At 42.2% G+C, this 27,074-nt stretch overlaps 1 protein-coding gene across 1 annotated transcript in view; it reads left to right on the forward strand.

The window, feature by feature from the left end:
• The window catches only part of LOC124273216 (peroxidase-like), a 29,728-nt gene that overhangs the window by 137 nt on the left and 2,517 nt on the right, over positions 1-27,074 (forward strand). The window contains exons 2-10 of the mRNA XM_046708432.1: positions 1,727-1,858; positions 3,817-3,964; positions 6,038-6,180; positions 12,891-13,070; positions 13,951-14,032; positions 14,877-14,983; positions 19,912-20,013; positions 25,318-25,416; positions 25,960-26,674. Coding sequence (XP_046564388.1) covers positions 1,729-1,858; positions 3,817-3,964; positions 6,038-6,180; positions 12,891-13,070; positions 13,951-14,032; positions 14,877-14,983; positions 19,912-20,013; positions 25,318-25,416; positions 25,960-26,674 — 1,706 coding nt within the window. The 5' untranslated portion in view covers positions 1,727-1,728. The remainder of the gene's footprint in view (positions 1-1,726; positions 1,859-3,816; positions 3,965-6,037; positions 6,181-12,890; positions 13,071-13,950; positions 14,033-14,876; positions 14,984-19,911; positions 20,014-25,317; positions 25,417-25,959; positions 26,675-27,074) is intronic.

Here is a 27,074-nt window from a genome sequence, read left to right on the forward strand (position 1 = left end):
CACATTTGAAACAAGTAAATTAGAATTTTTAAATTTTACTTATTCTTATTCATATTCATTGTATGCTTTTTAAAATAATATTTTAATATCATGGTTGATCTTTTATTTTACATACAGAATGTTGTGTAAATTTTTACCATTTAAAAAAAATAACGCCATGTATTGATTGTTGCATTTTAGTTTTCATATAGTTTCTATGACTATTTGTGGATTTTATCATTTCAGAATATCTAGCTATATATAGATACACGCGTAACATTTTCAGCTTCGGTATTAAAAAAAATTCCAGAGCTTAGTTTTCTATTGTTACAGGGGGGTGGTGGGGTAGCCTAATGGGTAAAGCGTTGGCTCGTCACGCCGAAGACCCGGGTTCGAATCCCCACATGGGCACAATGTGTGAAGCCCATTTCTGGTGTCCCCCGCCGTGATGTTGCTGGAATATTGCTAAAAGCGGCGTAAAACCAAACTCAGTCAGTATTGTTACAGGAATATCTTGTCCAAATCTAGAGTTTATTTTGTGTATTTTCACTAAGTGATTGACTGATGATTTAACTTCTACTTACTCGTTTAATGTATAGAGACTCTTGCCCGAGTGTCCATTGATATCAAATATATCACCACAACTTGATACAGTTACAAATATCCGATGCTTGTCGAGGATAGTTTTCCTTTTATCAACGAGTGTTGATATACATGTATTGATATCAGAAGACACGAGGTTGAGATTCTAAGTAATACGTCATTGACGATCCATTGATGTCAGGGCATTGTACGAAATCTACTGTCAAAACGATATCTCCTGGAAGACAACGTTTGATCTCACACAAGGAATATCTCCTGTGGATTATAACTACTGTTATTACTCCCCGTGGAAGATACTGCAGTGTAATATTTTACGGCAATTAAAACGCATAAAATTAATTTAAAAGTTCTAATTTACTTGGTTCAAAAGTGGTATTTACCAGAAAAAAGTTCAACAGTGCCTCTCATTTCAATACCTCACATTACGTCACGGAGACGCGCCCCTCTGATTGGTTGAAATTTGGAGAGAATTGTGCAGTGTTGTCAAAAAGGTCGATTTAAGTTGATTAAGGGTCGAAATGAGTAGTTTTAATGACGGGGTTTGACTTATAACGATTAAATGATTTATGCATCTGTAACCCCTATATATGTATATATATATATTCAGTTGATATGATTTGACTAGAGTGAAATTTAAAGGGGAATACGGGCGGAAGTCTTTCCAGATAATAGATGAATAATATCTAGACCTAGCATGAATGCACAGAACCCGAGTCCAGCGATAAGGTAGCCTAGTGGTTAAAGCGTTCGCTAGTTACACCGTAGTATTGCTGGAATATTGCAAAAAGCGGCGTAAACCTAAACTCGCTCGAGAACCGTGAAAATCCGGGGTAGAATAGGTCTTCAGCAACCCACGTGCTTGCCATAAAAGGCGACTATGCTTGTCGTAAGAGGCGACTAACGGGATCGGGTGGTCAGTTTCGCTGACTTGGTTGACACATGTCATCGGTTCCAAATTGCGCAGATCGATGCTCATGCTGGTGATCATTGGATTGTCTGGTCCAGACTCGATTATTTACAGACCGCCGCCACATAGCTGGGATATTGCTAAAACTAAACTCGCTCGCTCACTCAACCCCGAGACAGTGTGTGTGAATGAATGTTATGTATGGTCAACTTTGTATTCCAGTATTTTCGTCTCTAGACATGGGGTTTTTGCTCCACCTCCTCCTCGTGGTAGGTGTCGTGGCCTTGATTCCGACCGCTGCAGCCAAACGTAAGAATGTGAGGATGCTTTTAGATGAAATAAAGCAAGACATAAAGTTCCTGGAGTTCGGTAAGTAAACACTATACATGTATGCCGCAAACAGGTTCTTTTCACCATAGCATCCTCAACGAATAACTCTCGTACCTGTATTTTCACTTAGCATCTTGAACGAATAACGTTCGTATCTGCATTTTCACCATAACATCCTCAACGAATAACGTTCGTACCTGCATTTTCACCATAACGCCCTCAACGAATAACGTTCGTACCTGCATTTTCACCATAACGTCCTCGACGAATAGCGCTCGTACCTGCATTTTCACCATAGTATCCTCAACGAATAACTCTCGTACCTGTATTTTCACCATAACGTCCTCAACGAATAACGTTCGTACCTGCATTTTCACCATAACGTCCTCGACGAATAGCGCTCGTACCTGCATTTTCACCATAGTATCCTCAACGAATAACTCTCGTACCTGTATTTTCACCATAACGTCCTCAACGAATAACGTTCGTACCTGCATTTTCACCATAACGTCCTCAACGAATAACGTTCGTACCTGCATTTTCACCATAGTATCCTCAACGAATAACGCTCGTACCTGTATTTTCACCATAACGTCCTCAACGAATAACGTTCGTACCTGCATTTTCACCATAACGTCCTCAACGAATAACGTTCGTACCTGCATTTTCACCATAGTATCCTCAACGAATAACTCTCGTACCTGTATTTTCACCATAACGTCCTCAACGAATAACGTTCGTACCTGCATTTTCACCATAACGTCCTCAACGAATAACGTTCGTACCTGCATTTTCACCATAGTATCCTCAACGAATAACTCTCGTACCTGCATTTTCACCATAACGTCCTCAACGAATAACGTTCGTACCTGCATTTTCACCATAACGTCCTCGACGAATAGCGCTCGTACCTGCATTTTCACCATAGTATCCTCAACGAATAACTCTCGTACCTGTATTTTCACCATAACGTCCTCAACGAATAACGTTCGTACCTGCATTTTCACCATAACGTCCTCAACGAATAACGTTCGTACCTGCATTTTTGCCATAACGTCCTCAACGAATAACGCTCGTACCTGTATCCAGCATAACGGACACACGCCACATGGATAATAATTACTGCAGAATATATGTATGCCCATCTGAACGAGTAATATGTACCATTGCAACCAGAGAATAATCTCAACATCTGCAGATTCAGGATGTATTGATGTATGGTGTGTAAATGTTCAAGCAAAGATTTTCAGGAGCAAGTGTAGTTTTACGCCGCACTCAGCAATATTCCAGTTATATGGCGGATTCAAGCAAATAGACAGAACTGACATTTAAGTTTATTGATTAAAGCTGTACTCGGCAAAGTTCCAGCTATAAGTCTGGTAAAAAATCGAGTCTGAGCCAGACAAGTCAGTGACTTGTATGAGCATCGATCTACGCAGTTGGTTGACGATAACATGTGTCAACCAAGTTGAGCCTGACCTCCCGATGGAGTAAGTCACCTCTTACAACAAGAATTGGTTGCTGAACATCAATTTAACATAGGGTTATGTATGTTGCATAATTATCATCCGTGAAGATCCGGGTTAGAATTGACCACCAACAACCTATTCTTGTTCGAGGCGATAGCCCGGATCGGATGGCCAGGATCACTAATTGGTTTACACACGTCATCGTATACCCATAGCCTAGGTTGATGCTTATGATATCAGTTACTCGCTCATGTGGAGCGGTAGAGTAGCCTAGTGGTTAAAGCGTTCGATCGTCACGACGAAGGCCCGGGTTCGATTCCCCACATGGGTACAATGTGTGAAGCCCATTTCTGGTGTCCCCTGCCGTGATATTGCTGGAATATTGCTAAAATCGGCGTAAAACATAACTCACTGGCTCATCTGGTCCAGGCTTCATTTTTTACAGACACTGAGGCTAACTGAGTGCGGGGTTTTACAAAGCTAAATATGTGTTTTTCGCATTGCACCTATGCAGCTGCCATTTTGCAGGCATTGACAAACTCGGTGGGAAATCAGCAGCAGAACAGCACGCGGTGTTCATCGCAACAAAACCGAAGGCAATAAAGCTCGCTAAGATATACAGGAAGAAGCTTCTGGAGGATTTACACGTCCATTCTACGGATAAAGAAGTTCTGAGGTAGGCCCTTCACAAGATTAATTAACTGGCTGATTGATAAACGACCCACTCAATATTCCAGCTATACGGCGGCGGTCTGTAAATAATCGAGTCTGGACGAGACAACCCAGTGATTAACCGCCTGAGCTTCATACTACGCAGGTGGGATACGATGACATGTGCCAACCAAGTCAGTAAGCCTGACCACCCGATCCCATTAGTCGCCCTTGACAGGCTTGGGTTACTGAAAACCAATTCTAACCTGGATCTTCACGGGTCCTCCACTACAAGAAGATGAAAATAATTAATGTTAGTTCTAATCTAATAAACCCGTGAAGATCAGGGGTAAAATAGGTCTTCAGCAACCCATGCTTGCCACAAAAAGAGACTATGCTTGTTGTAAGAGGCGACTAACGGGATCGGGTCACAGGCCCTCGTGTCTTTGCGAGGATTAAAGATTTTGAAAAAATATTAAAAAATTGAGATGACCCCCAAGTCGAAATGCCTCACAGTACAATACATTATGACAAGGCCGGACACTTCGGTGTACCCCCACCCGCCTGCTTTGCCGATCGCTACTCTACCATCGCATGCAATGGATTAAAAGTAATGTAAACATAATCATGGATGATTGGCCTATCGAGCACCACTCATGACACCTACCAATTCTTTATTGTTATTTCTGCAAGTCGATTAAAACCAGAGTTTGACCCTCAACTAAACGATCTTGACACAAATGGATGACGATATGTCCGGACAAAATGGGGGTGTGGTCGAAGCAAGCCCTCTGGTTGGTTGATGCTTGTGAAGGAGACATTTACAACTAGATACATTCTTTCAGAAGTCATTTCTCGAAAAGTATTCTTACATTAAGCAGTCGATGAAAGGAAAAATTCTAGGGAATTTACAAAGAATGTGCAGATTTGCAAGCGTTGACCAATCAGAGGGCTTGCGTCAAACACACCCCTGTTTTGTCCGGACATATCGTCATCCATAGATTAGAAATGACCGTGACAAAAAAGTCTTGAGAGTCTCCTTTAAACCAGCAAAATAGAAAACAGACAAGTCTATAATATTTAATAATATATTGAATAAACAATGAGCAAGGTTACAATGAATGACAATACAGATTTATATTACAATACTATTGAGTCACAAATCAAAAATAGTTATTAAATGTTTATAATTACTGCAGTCTTGATTCTTGTCGATGTACGGATTAGAGATTGTTGACGGCAGTTGAAACAATGTGAGCGGACGATGTTAACAGACAGGTGAGCGTAAATCCAAAGCAGTCTCAACAGTCCCGTCGATCTCAGCCATCAATCAGAGTTCTCGAGAATTCTAGCAGTAGCTACGCCTCACTAAGGCCATGTAGATCACACTTCGATCATGTAGAACTCACTCGAAAGAACGCCAGTCCCATACCGGATCGGGTGGTCAGGCTCGCTGGCTTGGTTGACACATGTCATCGGTTCCCAATTTCGCAGATCGATGCTCATGCCGTTGATCAATAGATTGTCTGGTCCAGACTCGATTATTTACAGACCGACGCCAATATAGATGGAATATTGCTGAGTGCGGCGTAAAACTAAACTCACTCAAATCACACACAGCGCTATAAACTTTTGTGACCCATAATAACTGAAAGTTTATCAATGATATTTTAATTAAGAAAAAACGCATCTTCATAACGTCATCTTATCCCAACTTCGTAGATCGATGCACATCCTGTTGATCACTGGATTGTCTGGTCCAGACTCGATATATTTGTAGACCGCCGCCATATACCTTGGATATTGCTGAGTGCGGCGTTAAACAACAAATAATTACACTTCAACGTTTAGGTTTAGGAATTTGTAAGCACCACTGACAAGCAGCAGTGACACAATATATCAGTTCCTTCAGAAAAAAGTTAAATGCTATTAAAATGTTTAGGAAAAATCATTTGAAAATCCCTAAGCTATACACGTGACAACGACAAGCGTGTGACAAGAATGCCGTTGTGTTGCGTCCATACGCCTGAATCAAGAGAACTCGGGCTTCTGATAGCGAACGTTAATCTGTACAAGTAAATGATGCCAATGTTCTCAGTGACAAGTGTGGCAGCGACTTGACTTGCACCAACACTGGCAAATTCCGGACAGCAGACGGCAGCTGTAACAACATCCGACATCCTGACTGGGGAAAGAGCTTCATCCCAATGAGGAGGTTCCTTCAACCACTATATGACGATGGTGAGTAATGATTTGGTGCATAATCTTTCTTTAATAGTTTACCTATTTCGTGTGTTGCGAATGCCAAACGTAATTTGATCTACGAAAGTCAAACAGTGTCATTATCAGGCCTACCAAAGAAAACTGTCCCACTGTGCTAGAAAAACGCAGAAAAGCCCACATTATTGATATTGCTGGAATATTGCTAAAAGCGGCGTAAAACCATACTCACTCACTCACTCACTCTGATTATATGTGTAAGCCTGCAATGGGGATAAACGTAATTCCCTTGATATTCTTATGCCAATGTTCTGAGATGCCTGTATTTAGTCCTCAAAACAGTTGTGTACTTTGGAGGTGCGTGTCAAGTTCTTTAGCGTCTTTCAATCACATGGTTACAAATGTACAATTAATTTTTTTCTTATCCTGACTCATGATCTTTTGTTTATCTCCCTTTCCTTTTCGAATGGCAGTTGAATCCCTTGAAGTTCCCGAAGCGGACGTAAAAATACACTAACCCACGAGTTACCTGCCTTTTGCCCTTTTCCCGCGCAAACAGTCATGTGACCAGCCTTACTTATCACTCTCACTGGAGCCCTTATACGGCATTATATCCTTTTTATTTAGGTCCTGTTCTTCAAAATTACGCTTTATACGGATTTGGCAATAACTACTATGTATTATATGTAAAAAGTTTTTAAAAAGTATTTGTATTTGTGTCTTTATGTCATCGTTATGTAACTTTGTTTACATTTCATGAAATCTTGCAGTGTTTGCAGGTACAGGTTATCCGTGGCTGATCCTCACCCCCAGTGCTCTTCATGCATAAAACCATGTTCTTCCAGCTTGCGCTTTACATATTGTGTTGATGTATCAAATCTTAAATTTAATCTATATTTGTCTTATATCTATAGACGTGCCATAGATCGGGTGAGGAAGTCATCTCAAGTCACGGCTGATAAAACACGAGATCAGCCTTCAAACCGTATGTTGCTTGCTACTGCTGAAGTTCATAATACTGGTGCTGTTTAGTGCGTTGCAGGGGCAGTCTGCTGGTACGGGGGCCAAGAAGAGATCGGCTACAACGCAGTTGACTCCGACTCAAGCTAAGAAAAAGAAGTCATCTTCTTCTACATCACAGAAGAAAGCATCTGTTACCAGATCGGAGGGTAAATCTACACAGCCTACTAAGTCAACGCATCAAAAATCCATCAACGAAGAGATATTACCTCCACATGAAGTAGACGTTTTTGATGACCCCCGTTACTTCTACCCGAAGTACCTATGAGATCAGCGACTCAATCGACTTCTACAACTACTAGACCGTCCCCTGCAACGGTCACAGCAAGCCAGCTGTTTGACAAACTACCACCTACTTCTCAACGGAGTGAAGTTGAGGCGCAGAACTCATCAGCGTTCTCGAACACTTCGTCTACACCGCAGCATCTTCAACCAACGCAGAACTTTGACCCGGGCGAATTTATGAGACAATTCACCAACCAGATAATGGCCATGATGGAACGTAGGTTCGAGGAAGAAGCGAAGGCTCGGCGAAGCCTCTCATCTACCGACACGTGCGCAAACCTACGGACCTGCGCAAACCTACTCCTCGAAGAACTACATCTAAAGAATACGTTGGCGAACGAACACCTTTGCCACGTCGTCCAACAGTCGGACAATTGTCATCATAGAAGAGGATAGAAGAGATGAGATGCCTACTCAGTTCTACGTCCGCGAACCCTCAAAGTTCGAGAACATTGAAGGACCCATCTCCTACACCTAGCCGCTCTAGATCGAGATCTCATATATCTCAGACGTTAGAGAAGTCACTCATCATGACAGAGGTTCGCGAAGAGAAGGTTCACATCACAGAAGTTCGCGAAGGGATAGCTCACACAGAGGTTCGTGAAAAGATGAATCTACAGATAGAGTTTCGCGAAGAGAGCACTCTCAAGATAGACGTTCGCATAGGGAGGAATCTTCAGATAGATGTTCGCGAAAGGATGATGAAGGTTCGAGAAGGGATACAGGTTCGCAGATGGATGAGTCGGATTCCCTGGCACTAATAATCAGGAGACTTTGGATCAGCAAGCAGACTTCGTCTTCCCAGACTCAGAGGTTACAGCGTGGATTGCCAACGGGTTGAACTTGGAGTCTCCTAAGGATAAAGATGAAGTCTACACTTATATGATGCGTAACGACAACTTTGACTCTGTCACTATCCCTCCAAATGAACCTATATCCAAGGTACCCTCTAACCTACGCACAGCTTTCTCGAAAACATCCAAGTACCAGAGTCAGCATCTGCCATCATTTAAAGTGAAAACATTCCCCTTACATCATATGGATCCATTTACAAAGGCGCCTGAATGGGTGCCTAAACAAGATGTATTGTGGAAGATAAAGTATCTCAACTTGATACTGCTACAAGGCGATCCTTCTTCGGGTTGGCTAGGTCCAGAGCCATCAATGAAGCATTGATCAATAAATTCCAGAGCTCAAGTTCAGAAGAGGATAGAATGATATAATCGGCCCTCATAACACAGAAGAAGGACCAATACTTTTTATCGGACCATCTGGCATCTATATCTGCAGGTCTCACTTTACTACGCACACGAGGGCTACTTGCATCCTGTTCATGGAGTGATAGATTCATCTAACCGCCTCTGAGAGCTCCATGGGAGGCGCCTACTATCTTTGGAGGACAAATAGACGATGCAGCTAAGGAAGCTATGCACGACTCGAGAGAAAGTTATGATAATAAAATCCATAGATACTCTGGCCAACGTCATCCGTCATACTTCGCAAAAGTCCAAATATTCTGGCATACAGAAGGTAAAGGAGAAGTACCCCAGCTTCAGAGGCGGCAAAGGATCTTTTCGTCGCCCATCCGGAAATTACAGAGGAAACTCAGGGAGAGGCCGCACTCCCAGAGGATCCAGAGGAACTAGACTTTGAACGACTGGAGTCTTCCACCCCCAGCCGCTTCTGTAAAACCGTCAACAGTGGGTGGACGTATACAAAGGTACTGGAAAAATTGGGGAATACTAGAGGACGACTACGTCTCCCAAGTACTAAGAGAAGGATACAGAGTACAACTCAAGGCCACACCTCCGCTAACCCTCAACCCGATGGTCTTTAACTATGCAGAGGAACAGGCAAACTACAAGAAGCCATCGACTCACTACTTTTGAAGGAGGCGATAGAGATAATAGATCAGCACCATCTCACTCCAGGCTTCTATTCCCCAAGTTTTCTAGTACCCACGAAGAACTCCAACGAGAAGTTCAGACTGATTTACAACATGTGCAAATTCAACAAAGACTATCTGCTGAAAACAGAGGTCTACGCAATGCATTCTACTTGGACAACGGAATTCAGCTGAACTTCACGATCAAGTTGCTCACTCAACTAGGATGGCTGGTGAACCTTATGAAGTTGGAACTAATACAAGATCCGCAATTTCTGGGGATAAGGTTTATCACAACACAGAATCGTATTGTCGTCCCAGAAGATCGTTGGGACAAGATGCAAGCCATGATTCCACCAGCAGTCATCTCTCCCTTCACACTACGATCATGGCAAGTTCTACTCGGTCAACTAACCTCGGCGCAGGACTTCACTCGCACAGGAAGGTTACAACTAAGACCACTGCAACGGTTCCTGACAAAACATCTAGACAGCGTCGACCCTATCTTGCTGCCAGACAACCTCAAGAGGTATCTACCGTGGTGGACGCACAGGTCGGACGTTTGCAGAGGGACCTATTTACAAGAGGCGGCCTTCAACACATCTCTACGTAGACGCTTCGATGCAGGGCTGGGGTACGCATCTAAACAATCAAGTTGCATCAGGAAGGTGGTCCAAAATAGAGCAGCATCTTCACATCAAACTGCTGGAGATGAAAGCTGTGATCAACGCCTTACAACTATGGTCGAGCTCGCTGAACAACAGAATGCTGATATTCTACACGGACAACTCTACAGTGGCATTCTCCATAAATCAGCAAGGATCCACAACGTCTCCAAGCCTGCTACAGCTCGCATTCCAGTTGTTCCACATTACATGGAAGCAAACATCTGGATAAAGGCGTGTCACATACCCGGAGCCAAGAACGTACTTGCAGACGTTTCTCCCGACCACTGCACTATTCACCTACGGAATGGATGCTCCATCCAGAAGCGTTCCGGCTCATCATGAGGGAAATAGGATCCCCCTTGCATAGACCTGTTTGCCACGAGGTTCAACAAACAACTACAGACATTTGTCTCACCAGTTCCAGATCCTCAAGCCTGGGCAACAGATGCTCTGAGCATATCTTGGGAAGGACTAAACGCTTATGCGTTTCCACCCCCGATATTACTTCCGGAAGTACTGTTGAAGATCAAACAGACACAGGCGCTACAACTGACTTTGATCACGCCAAACTGGCAAGCGAGAGTATGGTTCCTAGACCTAATAGATCTCGGAAGTCCAGCAATCAAGTTACCAGATTGGCCGAACCTACTCATACATCCGCACACCAAGCAAGTCCACGGGAACCCGACAGCATTCCAGTTACACGTGTGGACCGTATCCAAACATGTTTGAAGAAAAGAGGATACTCCACCAGGGCAGCCAAGGCAGTAACGCTAGCGTTACGCAGATCGACTCGTAACCTGTATGATGACAAATGGCTGAAGTTTTGAGACTTATGCAAGGCGGAAAGGCTTCACTGCGATGAAAGCTACCTATCCTCAAGTGGCGGAATATCTTTCATCTTAGACAGACCAGACATCTCATAGGTTCGACATTATTTACATACCTCGCCGCCATCAGTACAGTGATTACCATGAAAACAGGCATCAAGTTGACGAAAGTACCAGAATTACTTGCTCTGCTGAGATCTTTTAAACTGGAGGACCAGCAAAGAAGTTCAGAGCTCCGGTCTGGGATCTGAATGTAATTCTACGTCATCTTATGAGTGATGCCTACGAACCTATAGACCAGACTACCTTCGAGCTGCTGACACAGAAGACTCTGTTTCTGCTTGCGTTAGCCACGGCAGCTTGAAAATCAGAGATACATGCGCTGGACTTTGGTCGAACCAGATTCGACACGGAGCAACATGCTGCAGTTCATCTAGAACTTAAATGGGACTTCATTGCCAAGAACCAACTACCTGGTCAGCCAGATACAGTTCCACGTACCAGCGCTATCTACAATCCTTGGCCCAGAGGATATAGAAGACTTATCCTTGTGTCAGGTCAGAGCCCTGAAGGTACATCTTCAAAAGACTGAGACAAGGAGACAAAAATTCAAGCGCCTGCTCATCCCATTATCAATAGACATCGGCAGAAGTCTAGAGAACGACCATATCGTTCTGGATGAGAGCTGTCATATTGAGAGCCTATAAAGCAGCAGGACTAGAACCTCCTAGAGCTTCCAAGTCAGAGCACTGGTGTCAACACTGGCTCTGCACGGAAATTGCTCTATACCAGCAATTATGGAGGGCTGCTTTTGGAAGTCGGGCACGGTGTTTGCCAACCACTTTCTCAGAGACATAGCCACTGAAGACGTCTCAGGCATTCACCAATTTGGGCCTCTTGTTGTAGCACAGCAACTAACGGTTCCTCAAAGGCGCTGAGTTGGAAAATCTCACCCTTTATCACATTGACTTGTTGATAACTTATACTAAGGAAAAAGTATTAGGTTGAAAGTCCATGCACACAGTCTAGAACAGGCTAGCATGAGTGATTAAAGATCCTGTACGGGTAAAGAGCTTACCTGTACGTGGAGGGATCGCAACTCATTTATGATAAAGATCTTATCATAATCTATGGGTTATGAGATATCTAGTAACAAGAAGATACTAGTTTATCTGTAGCCACATGAATCAACATGATTCAACTTGTCTGAGACTGAAGTAAGACAAGAAAGTGGTCCACCCGAGTTATAACGGAAGTTGGAAGAATAGGATCACGGAACTGCCGTTTCGCGGGGTGGGGGTGGGGGGGGAAAAGAGATACAGGACGTATTTAAGGACAGCTGATGAATCCACGAAGTGGCTTCACCCACCACCAATCCGTCGGATTCTATAAGCAAAAGCTCATGAGTCAGGATAAGAAAAAATATGTAATTTTTTAAAGTAAAATTGATATTTTTATACTTATCCTGACTCATGGCGAGAAGCTCTCCTAACCTCCCCGCTGGAGACATTTTGGATTTCACAGCAGATCCAAGTGCATGGGCAGAAAATCATATGAGAGTGACAAGTAAGGCTGGTCACATGGCGTCCGCTTCGGGAACTTCAAGAGATTCAAGTGTTCCACTACCATTCGAAAATGAAAAGGGAGATAAGCAAAAGATCATGATAAGTATAAAAATATCAATTTTACTTGAAAATTACGTATTTATTTCCATGTGTTAGCTCGGTTTGCACTTGTCTAAGGCGCCGCATATCACTGATGAGACAGTTGCATCCCTTTGGCACTCCAAAAACATGTCATTGTGGTTTTGAATCCCATTTCTGGTGTTCCTCCCACATCACTGAGTGGTTTAGTTAGCAGTATTACAGCACTATCACAAGGGAGGACACCAGAATGGGCTTCACACATGGTACCCATGTGAGAAATCGAACTCTGGTTTTCGGCGTGACAAGCGAACACTTTAACCACTAGGCTACCCCACCGCCCTTCCTCCCACGTAAAGCTGACGAGGCGTTCCAAACATTTGCTTATATATGATTGCAGGTATATTATCGCCCCGAACTACCGGAATTTATGGAAGCCCACTTGCAAGTCCACGTCTTGTATGCACCACCCTTCACACCTCTGACGTCAATGCCAAGCCAGAGAGTGACGTCACACACATGGTCATGCAGTGGGGTCAGTTCCTGGATCATGACATCAGCAATACCCCTATTGAACGAGGTGAGCCGAAATTGTAACTACTGGTTTGTTAAAGGTTCGGTAAAGGTGCATTTTACACAATGCCTTCTGATATGATAAGGATTGTATTTACATTCACAAAAAGTGTTTAAGGCGGAATTTATACGATATAGATTCTTTAAAACCAAGGGATCACAACGGAATCAGTTTTGTTCAGTCACAACATCTGATTTTTAAATGTAGAACATCACTATCCCACATGTAAAACTCCATTCCTTAATCCACGTGGCTTTTGTTTACAAACGTGGCGAGTATATATACAAATATATAAATCTCTAGTAGCTAGTCAAAAATGAAAGCAAGAGTCACATGACGTCTACTGAGAAAACATACGAACTGCTGGGCGTTATCAGTGATATCTAATTAAATTCAGGGGCAAAACAGACCCGTGCAGGTCCGGGTTAGAATATTGGCCTTCAGTAACCCATGCTTGTCGTAAGAGGCGACTAACGGGACCGGGTGGTCAGGCTCGTTGACTTGGTTGACACATGTCATCGGTTCCCAATTGCGCACATCGGTGCTCATGCTGTTGATCACTGGATTGTCTGGTCCAGACTGGATTATTTCCAGACCGCTGGAATATTGCTCAGTGCGGCATAAAACTAAACTCACTAAGGGGCAAAACAAATTACTAGAAATATATAGGCGTCCTAATGAGCACGCAATAGATGTGGAAATGTGTATTGACGTCATTTCTAGAAAGAATAGTCCTATGGTAAATCTTTTGATAGAAGCGACAATAACTTTCCACATTTATAAGAAGGCATTGTCGATTGTACAATTGTGACTATATCATGAGCATATATTTGTTTCAGCGGTATTACAGCTATACTATGTTGACATAACTCTTATGATTCTACAGGCTCTGACGGAGCTGCCATAACTTGTTGTAAGGATGATGTCAAAGACGACTCCTACTCCTCAACCTTGAATCTTGCTAGCAGGTACCTGTAACCTTGAATCTCGTTAGCATGCCCATGTAGCCTTGCATCTCACCGAGAGGTACTTGTAACCTTGCATCTCGCCTAGAGCTACTTGTAACCTTGCATCTCAAGAGGTACCTGCTGTCTTGCATCTCAAGAGGTACCTGCTGTCTTGCATCTCAAGAGGTACCTGCTGTCTTGCATCTCAAGAGGTACCTGCTGTCTTGCATCTCAAGAGGTACCTGCTGTCTTGCATCTCAAGAGGTACCTGCTGTCTTGCATCTCAAGAGGTACCTGCTGTCTTGCATCTCAAGAGGTACCTGCTGTCTTGCATCTCAAGAGGTACCTGCTGTCTTGCATCTCAAGAGGTACCTGCTGTCTTGCATCTCAAGAGGTACCTGTAAGCAGAAAGCAGATTAATCCTTGACAGAGCGAACTACCATGAACATATTTCAGTAAAGATGATTAGGGATTATTTGCACAAAGAAAACATACAGGTTTGAATAAAAATGTTGATATGTAAACATGAAAACCCTTTGATAAACATTTGCGGTATGACACTTAATATATACAAGGTTAAATATGTAGGATTCAGATGCATGATCTGTGCCTATCTTCGTTTCAGGAATAGGAACAGAACAGAATTTCAGGAATAGGCAATACAATGATTTTACTTTGTTCAAACAGAACGTCAGTTCCATGGCCAAGAAGTGTTATTTGGATGTTATCTATATCCCAGCTGTAGGGTTTGGAACTACTAACATCATGATTTAGGAGTAGATATTTATGTATTTCTGAGGATGTGCTATAGTGTGAGTATGATAAATGTGGATACAATGATCTAATGTTCTTGTATATCTGCCAGACATCAGTGCTTCAACATTGACGTGCCACCAGGAGACCGACGGTTCAACCGCACATGTCTCAACTTTGTCCGGTCAGTGCAGGTTGCCAACACAAACTGTGACATCGGTGAGTACCGAGTGTCAGAGTATAATACGTTCAGGGTGTGAGGGAGGTGGGGGTGACAGGATCAGGTATTCATGAAGGTTGGGGAGTGACAGGTTCAGGTATTCCTGGAGGTGGGGGAGTAACAGGTTCAGATATTCATGGAGGTTGGAGAGTGACAGGTTCAGATATTCATGGAGGTTGGTGAGTAACAGGTTCAGATATTCATGGAGGTTGGAGAGTAACAGGATCAGGTATTCATGGAGGTAGAGGAGTAGGTTAGATATGCATGGAGGTGGAGGAGAAGAAGGTTCAGATATTCATGGAGGTTGGAGAGTAACAGGATCAGGTATTCATGGAGGTAGAGGAGTAGGATTAGATATGCATGGAGGTGGAGGAGTAGAAGGTTCAGATATTCATGGAGGTTGGAGAGTAACAGGATCAGGTATTCATGGAGGTAGAGGAGTAGGATTAGATATGCATGGAGGTGGGGGAGTAGAAGGTTCAGATATTCATGGAGGTTGGAGAGTAACATTATCTGATATTGGTGGTTTGGGAAAAATGATTCTTTTTTCCTGAAATTTAAAACGGAGCACGAAGAAAGATTAATCTCACTTGTGTCAGTTTGAATTTACAATGCTAAATAAATAAGTATACACAGCGGCAGGGCAAATATAAAACTTTATTATTTCTCGTCGGAACGAAAAATGTTGGCGGGGTAACGCAAAAAGGACAGCCTTGCAGGTTCAGAGTGCATGTGAGGTCAGGGTGTAACAGTTTCGGAGATATGTATGATATGTGAGTGTATGGGATACTGGGACACCAGAAATTGGGTCTCGAACCCGGGTCTTCGGGGTGACGAGCGGACGCTTTAACCATTAGACTACACCACCGCCCCGCACATCAAGCGAAGAGAAAGTGGGCGGGTGAAGATAAGACGATAAAAAATGTTTTTCACGCATTATATAATTTAAGGAAAGTTTACAATTTGGATCTTAGTAATAGTCTTTAAGGTTCATTAATGTATGATGCACATCACCATTCGCTTCCAGGTTTAGAGATACGTAGAATATGGGAGTGAAATACATGGCGAGGATAATTGTATGAAGAGAAGGTGGGGGTAGATAGGTGCACAGCTTCATGGGCGGTGGGAGTATTTCATGCTCACATGTCGTATACAGGTTGGAATAGTCCCAAATGACGTCATCATCGAACACCTGGCTGACTTCATTTCACAGGGATCAATGACCTTGTACTGAGCTGACCGTGGGAAAAATAATGTTATCATTATTAACGGAACTTTCCCAGTAAAAGAAAAGATTTCAATAAGGGATATGCTATTTATCAATTTACGCTGGAACCCAAACGCGTAGAGGGGAACTGTTTGAATACCTTAAAAGGAGTTACATTTTAAGTCAGCTCTTCCGGAAGGTATCAACTGTCTCATTTACAGCGAGGATCAGTTGATTTTTAAGTGAACGAAGCATGAAACATTAGCAACACCATGAATACACGACAACTACAATGCCATTGGAACAAAGACAGTGTTACTAAAGGGATGAAAATCAAAGTGCTTGCTGCCGATCAGTTACCACGGACCATATCCACATATCCCAAAGGATACATTTTGAATAACCAAGCCTCTCGTCAATCTGGACAACACTGGATAGCTATTTGGATGCAAGTTCAAAACGCAGAGAATTTTTTGACAGTTTGGTAAGAAAGCCTGAGTATTATCAAAGGACATTCCACACATTTCTACAAAGGAATGGTGCTTCTTTCCAACGCAATACACGGATGTTTCAAAGTAAAAACAGTAAAACTCGTGGACTGTATGCTTTGTTTTATGTGATGATGAAAGCCAGAGGACATTCACTGAATCATATTCTGAATCGTTTTACTTTCAACCCAAGGTTAAACGATATGCTAGTGTATAGATATGTCTTCCATTATGTGTCACTTATAGTTAACGTGGTCCTCCTCCTTAAGAGATGTCTATGTACCCATCAAACTGAAAAAAATGTACAGACTGTGGATATCTATATAAAGGACAGAAACGGTGATTTAGCTTCATTTAGCCGTGGACCAGTGATAGTGACACTTCATCTGAAACCTCTGTGTGAGAGTCAGTATTCGACTGGAACAAGAAAATGAACAGGAGATACTGGAGACCCTATCTGGACGACCCTAAGAAATGGACCAAATATTACTATTTGCAGGCTAAAGGATGTCCCAATCCCTTTACTAACGTTGATGATTATGTGATCTATTACGAGAAGCAAGGGGTCAAGATGGACCTACCCCCTTCTACAGACACGTTTGCTCTCACGTCTCCCACCCAGCAAGTCGTTCAACAGGCTAAAGCCAAGTTGAAGAAAGAAAAAGTGTCGCTGTAGGGAAAACACAATGGAAGCAGTGTCAACAAAGCGAATGAAGAAAGATTTTTCAATAGAGACAAAGGCTAAATGTGTCATTTGTGGTAGGACTGTCGACGTGTGAACATCATTATGCATCCCTGTCCCGTATGCTCCAAACAATGTGTGGGCTCATGACTTGTCCCTTCATATTCGTACAAAACATTCAGGAGAAGATTTCCAGCAGCAGCAACAACAACAAGAGCAGCAGCAGCAGCAGCAACATGTACAACCACATTCATCAGAAAGTACTACTGAGTCTTTGGAAGAATGTGGTGAATGTGTTTCAAGACATGCATGATTTGCAAAAACACAGAAAAAGGTGTCAAGAAAAGTCCTCAGTGGGTCCACGGGGGATACCCCAAGTTAAAAGGATGTGGGAGGAAGATGACAACTTCTCTGCTGTAAAGAGACCACGTCTTCTGGTGGACTGTGACTATTGTGGTGAAGTGTTTAGCAATAACCATAACTTACAAAGACATTTACACGATAAACAATGTCCTGAAATGGAAAATGATGATGATGATGATGAATCATAAGCGATGTCACACACGGCAACAGGAAAAATAAGATGGCTGATCTCGAAGAGCAAGGTATAAGACAAATGAATTCACGTACACGTGAGCTGAATAAAGACTTTGGATGAGAAACGACAGCTGTACATGAAACGAAGACATGATACAAGCCAAACTCAAGAAATTAATTTGGAGCATGTTTAAAGAGACGTATGCAAGATTTATTACTTATCTGTATCATATGCAGTGGGGTCCAAAGACACACGGAATACTGAAACAAGTACAAGACATGAATAATATGTATCATGATGTGTTTTCCAATCAGTACAAATGTAAGTCTTGGGTCGAAGGCTTGACTGAAGATGATGATGAAGACATGACATCTGAGAGCGAAGTATCTGGACAGGATGTTGAGGAGGGGCAATAAGACAATTCACAACAGATGTAAAGTAGACGTCTATGAGCGCTCCTATCCTAAATCTTGTTTTTTGTCATGTATACCTCGTTAGGATGGGAAAACCACATTAACTTGGTGCGCCTAGTGGCAGCAAGACACTCCCTGGGGAGTTGAGAATGGTAATATGGCTATGATTGACATCCAAGGAAAAATTTACCAGCGCTTTGAGCATGCATGTGGGATGGACTATAGTGCTATATAAATACCCATATAATAATAATATACATCAGTGCGTTGTCATTCATACATGTATCACTCTTTCATGCTAACACTATACAATTACACCCCATTCCTGATGGAATTTTAGATGAATTCCATGAAAGTTACATTCCTAAATATGATGTACAATCCCCATGATGAGAACGCACATTTCTACAGTCAAAGCTGACACGCCCTAGCTAGTGTTGATTCTAACGAGCATGTAGCATTTTATTTATGGATGTTTTTGGTTTTAAAATACATCAAGTATTGTCTTATCATGATGCATTCATTCAATACAAAATCATACTATTTAGTTTGAGAGTAGGGAGTAATTCATGGGCTGCTAATTCCACCTAGAAATTAGCATTTAGACTTCATTTAGAGCCTTAGCACTGCAGGGAGGGCTAGGCTGTAGGGAAAACAATATGGTTCAGGAACCGTGAGACAGGCTAATGTTAGACCAACGATTTTGAGTACAACTTGAGGAGGTATGATATTGCACCATGGCTGAGTGAGACGAGGGAAGTGTGGAAGCAGCGAGTTTAATTCACCATGCCTCAATGGCGCACGCTTTGAGATTTGAGATATCAGATTTTCTCCACGGGCGACAGAAAAGGTTATTGAGCATGGAAAATATAAACATTTTGTAAAAAGACATGTAGTTAGTGATAACCTCAACTCACTATCAGAGGGGGTTTATATAGGTAGAATTGAAACTGGATGAAACTAGTTTGTGGTCAGTGGTACAGTGAGATCGATAGTTGCTCTATGCTGATTGGTCCAAAATAATGGCGTGATGTCATGGTGTGATGCTATGATGTCACGCCGGATCCGTTTCCCACGGGTACGCGGTCATTGCCCCCTGTGAAATGAGGTCAGCCAGGTGTTCGATGATGACGTCATGTGGGACTATTCCAACCTGTTTACAACAACACTCAGATTCAAGAGCGGTTTAGGTGTACTAAGTTCAAAGATACTCTGAAGGTGTGAGCGTAATATGTTAAGAATTTCATGCATGTTTGGGCTTTGGTTAAGAGCCAAATGAGTATAATAGATTGTCTATTATGGTGTATATGAAAATCGAACTCGCCGCCAAATCGTGTTTGTAATGTAAAGTCCATAGTAATTGGTGAAACTAATGCATCAACACTGTTTCCACTAAATACTGCGCGAGATGATCTATGAATCATAATGTGAGTGAATCTTCCATATACGAGGTTCGTCACGATATGGCTGCAATATTGCCGGTGTGACGTTAAATATTAACTCACTCACTCACTCCATATACGAGGTGGAGTTTTCTTTAAATCCCCCAATTCACGGTACATGTCCTTGATCCAACTCTACCCTGTCATCATCTTGTAGCTCCAGCAGAACAACTGAACCAGGTCACGGCTTACATAGATGCGTCGCAAGTGTATGGTTCCACAGCGGAGGAGCTTCACGATCTACGTTCTAACACTGGAGGTACGTCATACAACAAGCATAGCCAGCAATTGGTGCTTTCGTGAACACCTGGTGTCATCCACTTTAATTGATCCATCAACACAATGTTCATATCTCAGTGACAAAGGAAACAAAGTCACAAACCTTCCCATTATTTCAGACCTGAAAATATCAGGTGGGTGCAAAGCTGAAGGCACTGACTTAATGATAAATTATAAGGCAATATCTTACAAAATGTGTCAACAAGATATTGAGCTTGTCGTCATCGACGTCCTCGGTAGATGTTATTTTTTGTCAAAGACTCTAAGTGTCCGAGTTACAGAAGAGAAGATGGTTTGGAGTCAATGCTGTGAGGTCATTTGAACTAGAGGATACTTAAGTGATACGTCTGCCGTTTAGAATGTCTTCTCTCACAAAACAAGGTATGCAGACCTTGGTTATCAAGTTTCAAGCTTTCTTCTGCATAAAGGCTTCATGCAGCAGCGGGTTGAAGATTTATTCTGTCCTTTTTCTAAGCATTAGACCGTGCACCTTTCTTTGTTTATCTTTCCAAGTTCTTCTTTCAGCTCCCTCTCACTTCCTATCAAATTGACCCAGTATTGCATCTAGCAGGCACTCCAATTAAAATTGTAAAGAAGCTAAATTTCTGGGAATAATATTTGACCAACATCTTACTTTCTTACCACAAATTAAATCTCCGAGAGCTAAATGTCTGAAGGCACTCGATTTATTAAAGGTTGTTTTCAAACTCCAAGTGGGGAGGGGACCAGTCAACCCTCCTTCACTTATACAGATCACTCGTCCCTTCTAAACTCGATTATGGTTCCATCATTTATGTTGGAGCCGTCAAGAGCAATCTTAAATTATTATATTCTGTTCATCACCAAGGTCTCAGTCTCTGTGTTGGATCTTTCCAAACTTCTGCTATTGACAGTCTTTCTGTAGAGGCTGATGAGCCATCTCTCAAACAACGCCGTATAAAATTATCGTTACAGCATATCACAAAACTGTATTCTAGTGAGTCCAACCCTCCATATAACTGTTTTTAATCCTCGTTATGAGGATCTGTACAACAAAAAGTCTTCTTGTTTCGCCTCTTGGGATAAGAATTAAACCATTCGTTTCTGCTGCTGGCATTGAGCTGGAAAGTATTTCTCCTTCCCTCCTTGGCAATTGGTCAGGCCACAAGTTGACCTAACACTGACAGCATTTAAAAAATCAGATACAAATGACTTACACCATAAACAAGAATTTAATCAGTTAAAAAGTAAATATGATACATACAAATCCTTATTTACAGATGGGCCCAAGGATGGTGGCGCAGTGGCTTGTGCCATTGTTATTGGATCCAGAATAATATCTGCTAGATTACCTGACAACAGCTCTATTTTCACAGCGGAAGATAATGCCATACTCACAGCTCTTAAATATGTTAATAAACAACCTAAATATAAACAATACATAATATTTTCAGATTCTCTTTCTTGCCTTCAGGATATTAAAAATTTGTCTTCTCAACATCCACTTTTAATTGAAATAATAGAATTATACAATGAGCTTGCTACTGGCCAATGCGACATCGTCTTTTGTTGGTTACGCAGCCATGTGGGAATCTCTGGTAACACAATGGCCGATTTTGCTGCTAAGGTAGCACTAAATAAACCTGTGACACCACTTCTTATTCCATATTCTGATTATAAAGCCGTGATTAGATCATATATCCGAGCTCTAATGCAAAAGAAGTGGGACACCCAAGTAGGTATCAATAAATTACACGAAATGAAACCAACTATCGGTTACACCTATAGTTTGGCATGAAATGCATGTGGACCCGGTTTTTTGTAAATATCTCTTCATCCAATGACCCAATCGATCTCAAACTGTGCAAGTGGATGTTTTGTCAGACAACCTAATCACATTGTAAATCACCGATTTTATGCATTTGTATTAAAGAATCTGTCTATGTAAGTGTCAACAAAATAAACAGCAGAACGCAGAATGCTTGCAGAGGGAGGGAGCCAATGACCTGTAACAGCGGCAGTGTTGGGTCATAAAGGTCAACGTTCGTCAATGTAGGTCAGCTATGCACGTGACAGGTATGAAGAGGTGTCACAGGTCGTGAATAAGGTAAGGTGGGTGCCAATTGTTAACCATCATACGGAGTTTGTTTCTCCGAGTTGTTCAACATTAACCACAAAACCCATTAGTGAGAATTATTCTGTAGGTTAAAATCTTTAAATTTTGCAAATAGCCGGCGAATGACATCTCTGATGACCCTGATGTCAAAAGAATCTAACTTTGGATGCCTACCTTTTTGTACAAGGTTTTGTCTATTGGTTGTTGGTTTATTGGTTGTTGGTTTATTTTTCACAATTTTTAGCACGATGTTCTTTTTCATGCCAAGAGCAAAAGTTGTACGTTTCATGTAATCCGACACCTTATAAATCGGTTTGCTACGTCTGCTCTCTTTTTAAAAAAAATTCAACACATTTCTAATTAAACGTTTAGCATCATCTGAATAAGCTTTCATGATGACAGCTAGAAGTAGTCAATGTGAATGAGGGGCGGTGGGGGGTGGCCTAATGGTTAAAGCGTTGGCTCGTCACGCCGAAGACCCGGGTTCGAATCCCCACTTGGGCACAATGTGTGAAGCCCATTTCTGGTGTCCCCCGCCGTGATGTTGCTGGAATATTGCTAAAAGCGGCGTAAAACCAAACTCAGTCAGTCCTAGTATGGTGATCTACCTTCAGTTGTTGGCGATCTACAGCCCGTGTTTTATATTGTATTGGTCTTCTTTAGTTAAAATGTTTTAGTTTTCCATTCTAGTTTTATATCCATATCTGTGATACTCTAGTTATTTTACAGTCCGTCGATGACTGGTTATTTACCTACTTGTATTTATTGTGTATGCTCAACATTTCTCGTCACTATATGGCTGAAATATTGCCGAGTAGACATTAAATTTTAACTCACTCACTCCTATCAGATTGGTTCTGTTTTCAGATCTGGTGATTCTCTAGGTTCGACACCTTGCAATAAATCTTTTAATAGCCTTGAAACAAGAGTCTATATCTGAGCTTTGTAAACAAAATTCCAAACCCTTTGACTGTGGATCTTCTTGCTTGATTTAGGGGCGGTGGTGTAACCTAGTGGTTAAAGACCCGGGTTCGATTCTCCACATGGGTATAATATGTGAAGCCAATTTCTGGTGTCCCCCGCTGTGATATTGTTGGGATATTGCTACAAACAGCTTAAAACCCAACTCACTCACTTCTTGCTTGATTTAGAAAGGGCCAAAGTTGACTTTCCAACGGACCTTCAATGGTGTAACTTTATTCTTCAGCTTTTGGTTCTATCCTTTTCTTTAGCATCTTGATGAAGTCACCCAACTCTTCAAACTATTCCAGCTGGAGTAAAGATCAATAAGTTCACCAAGTGGATGTGTTGGAATATCATTCTTTTCAAAATGCTGCCAACACATTGAGTTCATTTCCATCCTCTGACAGGAAATCTGGTCCACTAAACCTCTGTCTCATGCCCATCAACTTGTGCAAAATTAGGCCTCCCGGTGCACAATCAGTAGGATTGCACTTTGGTGATACATCGCCTCTGTTGAAATGTAGACAGATCTCTGACCACGCTGATTCTTTTGGATACAAATGGCTGAAAGTGAGACTTCCTGTATCTCAGTATATATATATTGGCAGTTCAACAGGTGATTCCATGGGTGTTGTTCTTAATTTCCTCAGGTTCCATTCATTGTAGTTTTGACATGTCTTGGTCAAGTATCGCCCCTATGGAAAAAATCACAATACCTTCCCTGGAACTAATTGCAACTTCCGTAGCAGTGACGCTGTGTAACAGGTGTTATAGGGACTAATTTAGGACGGCCATCGTCCAAATATTTAAAAACTAAAAACTATGTACTCAAGACATGTGAGACTTTATTGTAATATATATATATGACGCTAACCTGTATTTTTAATCACTACTGTACATCCTTATCACTACCGCATTGTAAATTGACTTGTCAGCCCATTAATTATCGTATAAACATTTATAACCTTCATTGGTAATCCCCCTTGTCCGTGTCTGCCATCACATCAACTGGTCAAGGAAGTGCTATTGTTTTTCTGTGTGTCCATTGATGAGTCGTCGCCTGTCCATTGTTGTCAAAAACTGTATATATACTTAGTATGCTCACATCTAGACAGTGTAGGAGTACGAGTTCGGTATTTGGACTGTCTGTTGGGACGACCACGAGCAGGATAATGCCGCTCGTAGGAAACGCCCTGGGATTGAGCAGGTACTCCGCTCACCTCACTCATGTCTTGTGTATTTGTTTGTCATGTACTAAAGACGTTTGTACTCAACTATGCCTTCGTCATCATCAACGCACACTTCATCTTAATTATGAGCTAATTCCCCAGTTGACGCGTACACCATGCGTTGACACAGGTTATATAGAACTTTTCTATTAAATGTTTAATGGCCCAGTATGGGAAACAGGACCCATGGTGATTCTTGGGCTGAATACATCTCCAGCAACTTCTGAAACAAAACGTATCGGTCACTAGATTGTCTGGTCCAAACTAGATTAACAGGCTACTATCATGTAGATAGTCAATAGAAAACACAATAAGTATATTGAACACAAAAATTACCTGAATTTCTCGTGATGCATACGCTAACATATTACAACCCTTGAAGATCTGGGTTAGAATTGATCTTCAGTAACCCATTCTTGTCATAAGAGGCAACTATCGGGATCGTGTGGTCAGGCTCGCTGGCTGGGTTGACACGTCATCGTATCCCAATTGGGTAGATCGATGTTCATGCTGTTGATCCCTGGATTGTCCGGTTCAGATCCGATTATTTACAGACCACCGCCATATAGCTAGAATATTGTTGAGTGTGGCGTAAAACTAAACTAACTCACTCACATGTTACAAATAACTAACGAAGCCGGAATATTCTGCAAGATTCATCTCAATGTTCCTTTGTCAAGCTTTGAAGACACATGACAGTACGTTTCCTGAACATGGAAAGGGCTTTGCCGCATATATTCTGCGGTAATTCCAACGACTTTTAATTATATACTGAAAATCAGTATCATGCTGTGTTAAAGTTTTCTCCAGCAAATGCAATCAGATAGTATTTGTGCTATAAAACTAATATAGAAAAAGGAATGCCTATTTTTCATGATTGAAGTTGATACATACTTTATTCCATTATTGGAAATTATGGGCCGGTTGATCTGTGTGTCTTTGGAATGCAGACATGGGTAGCAATCTTTACAGTGAATTCCACCTTACCTGCTTTCAGGATTGCTGAGAACATCATCTGACAAACCAGAACTGCTTCCAAGAAACTCTGTCCCGAATTGTGCCACATCCACTGAACCTAACTACTGTTTCAAGGCAGGTATGTATCGCGCCTCGTTGGATTCTCCTCCTCGACACTTGGTTGAAACCCACAGCCACGGATGTAGTGTAAATTTTTGCAACTTTTCCTTATCTTACCATCAATGTGTCTATATGTCTCTGGCAAGCTGGCTTGCCTCTTACTAACGGAGGAGAGCGAGAACTAATGCAGGCCTTAGACGTTCGCCACTTTGTTGGAACCCACAGGCGTGGATGTTGGTGCATGGCCAATCAGAACACGTTCAAATGGGATTCGAATCCAGTCATCAATTTCTGCCATGCCCAAGGGACGCACCTCTGCAAAATGAATTGACATTTAATCAAACTGGGCCCCAAGTGCTCCCATTTTTGTACATCTGACTTTAGGATATTTTCATGTTACCGATGGATGTTTTCCAGCGAATACTAGCGATCAGCTTTGACCTGTCTAATTCAGTGTCTTAGTGACTCCCAACATTTGTAGAAAATGTCGAAAGATAAAAACCCCTAATATATGAAGCATCTAAACTCAAATTCTACTACGTAGGTGTTTATCTGTGTACAGGTGACGAGAGAGTGGACGAGCAAATGTCTCTGACAAGTATGCACACCATCTGGCTACGGGAACATAACAGAGTGGCCAGGAAGCTTGCAAGTATCAACCCGCACTGGGATGATGAGCGGCTGTTCCAGGAAGCCAGGAAGATTGTGGGAGCCATGATGCAGCACATCACCTATGCCGAATTCCTTCCCGTCGTCCTTCCACCAAAGTTCTACAACAAATTTAGACTCCGTCCATCGAAAGGTCCTGTTAAAATTTACAATGCCGATGCTGATGCAAGTGTTCGCAATGCCTTTGCTACAGCAGCCTACCGCTTTGGACACTCCATGATAAGAACATATTTCAGTTGCCCAAACCAACATTATAAGGCTGGAACAAATATTCAGCTTAGACACTCCTTTGGAAACACGTCCATCATTATCTCATCATCAGGTGATGCTATAAATAAACTGACAAGAGGGCTGCTGGTTGATAGTGCCAATTCTGTGGACAGGTACGTCAGCCCTGAAGTTTCCGACTTCCTCTTCTCGGATGATGAAGGCAACAGCTTTGATCTGATGTCTTTAAACATTCAGCGTGGCCGTGACCATGGTCTACCAGGATACAATGATTGGCGGAGGTGGTGTGGACTCCCTGAAGCTCATGACTTTAGTACAGACCGTGGAGGACTTGTGGATCATTCTGACGATGTGGCGGCAGCTTTTCAATCATTGTACAGGTGCGTGCTCTGAGCATTGGTGACTGAGGTGTGATTTAAAGTCATATGTGCAGTACTGGACCCATATAGCAATAATAAGGACCATGAGACGTACAACAATATCTATGTGATGAGTAGGTTTACCGGCAAACAAGGATAAGTTGAGCACGACCTGGCAATTGACCCGTATTAGCATGTATGAGTGTCGCCCACTGGCGCTTGCCATTGTTAGCGGAGGGGTCCCAGGTTGTCCGCGATCAAGTGTAGTGCGACTTGCTACACCGACGTGAGAGTCTTATGAGCAAGGCGTGTGCAACTACGCGCGGAATCAATTTCATCGACATGTAATGCACGTGCACTAGCCTACATCTGCTCTAAATTTCACAAAGCAAATGGGTTTGCTCATTGCCGTGCACCGCCT

This window comes from Haliotis rubra, unplaced genomic scaffold, assembly GCF_003918875.1.
Source record: "Haliotis rubra isolate DU_JTF1 unplaced genomic scaffold, ASM391887v1 Scf178, whole genome shotgun sequence".
Taxonomy (NCBI): Eukaryota; Metazoa; Mollusca; class Gastropoda; order Lepetellida; family Haliotidae; genus Haliotis; species Haliotis rubra.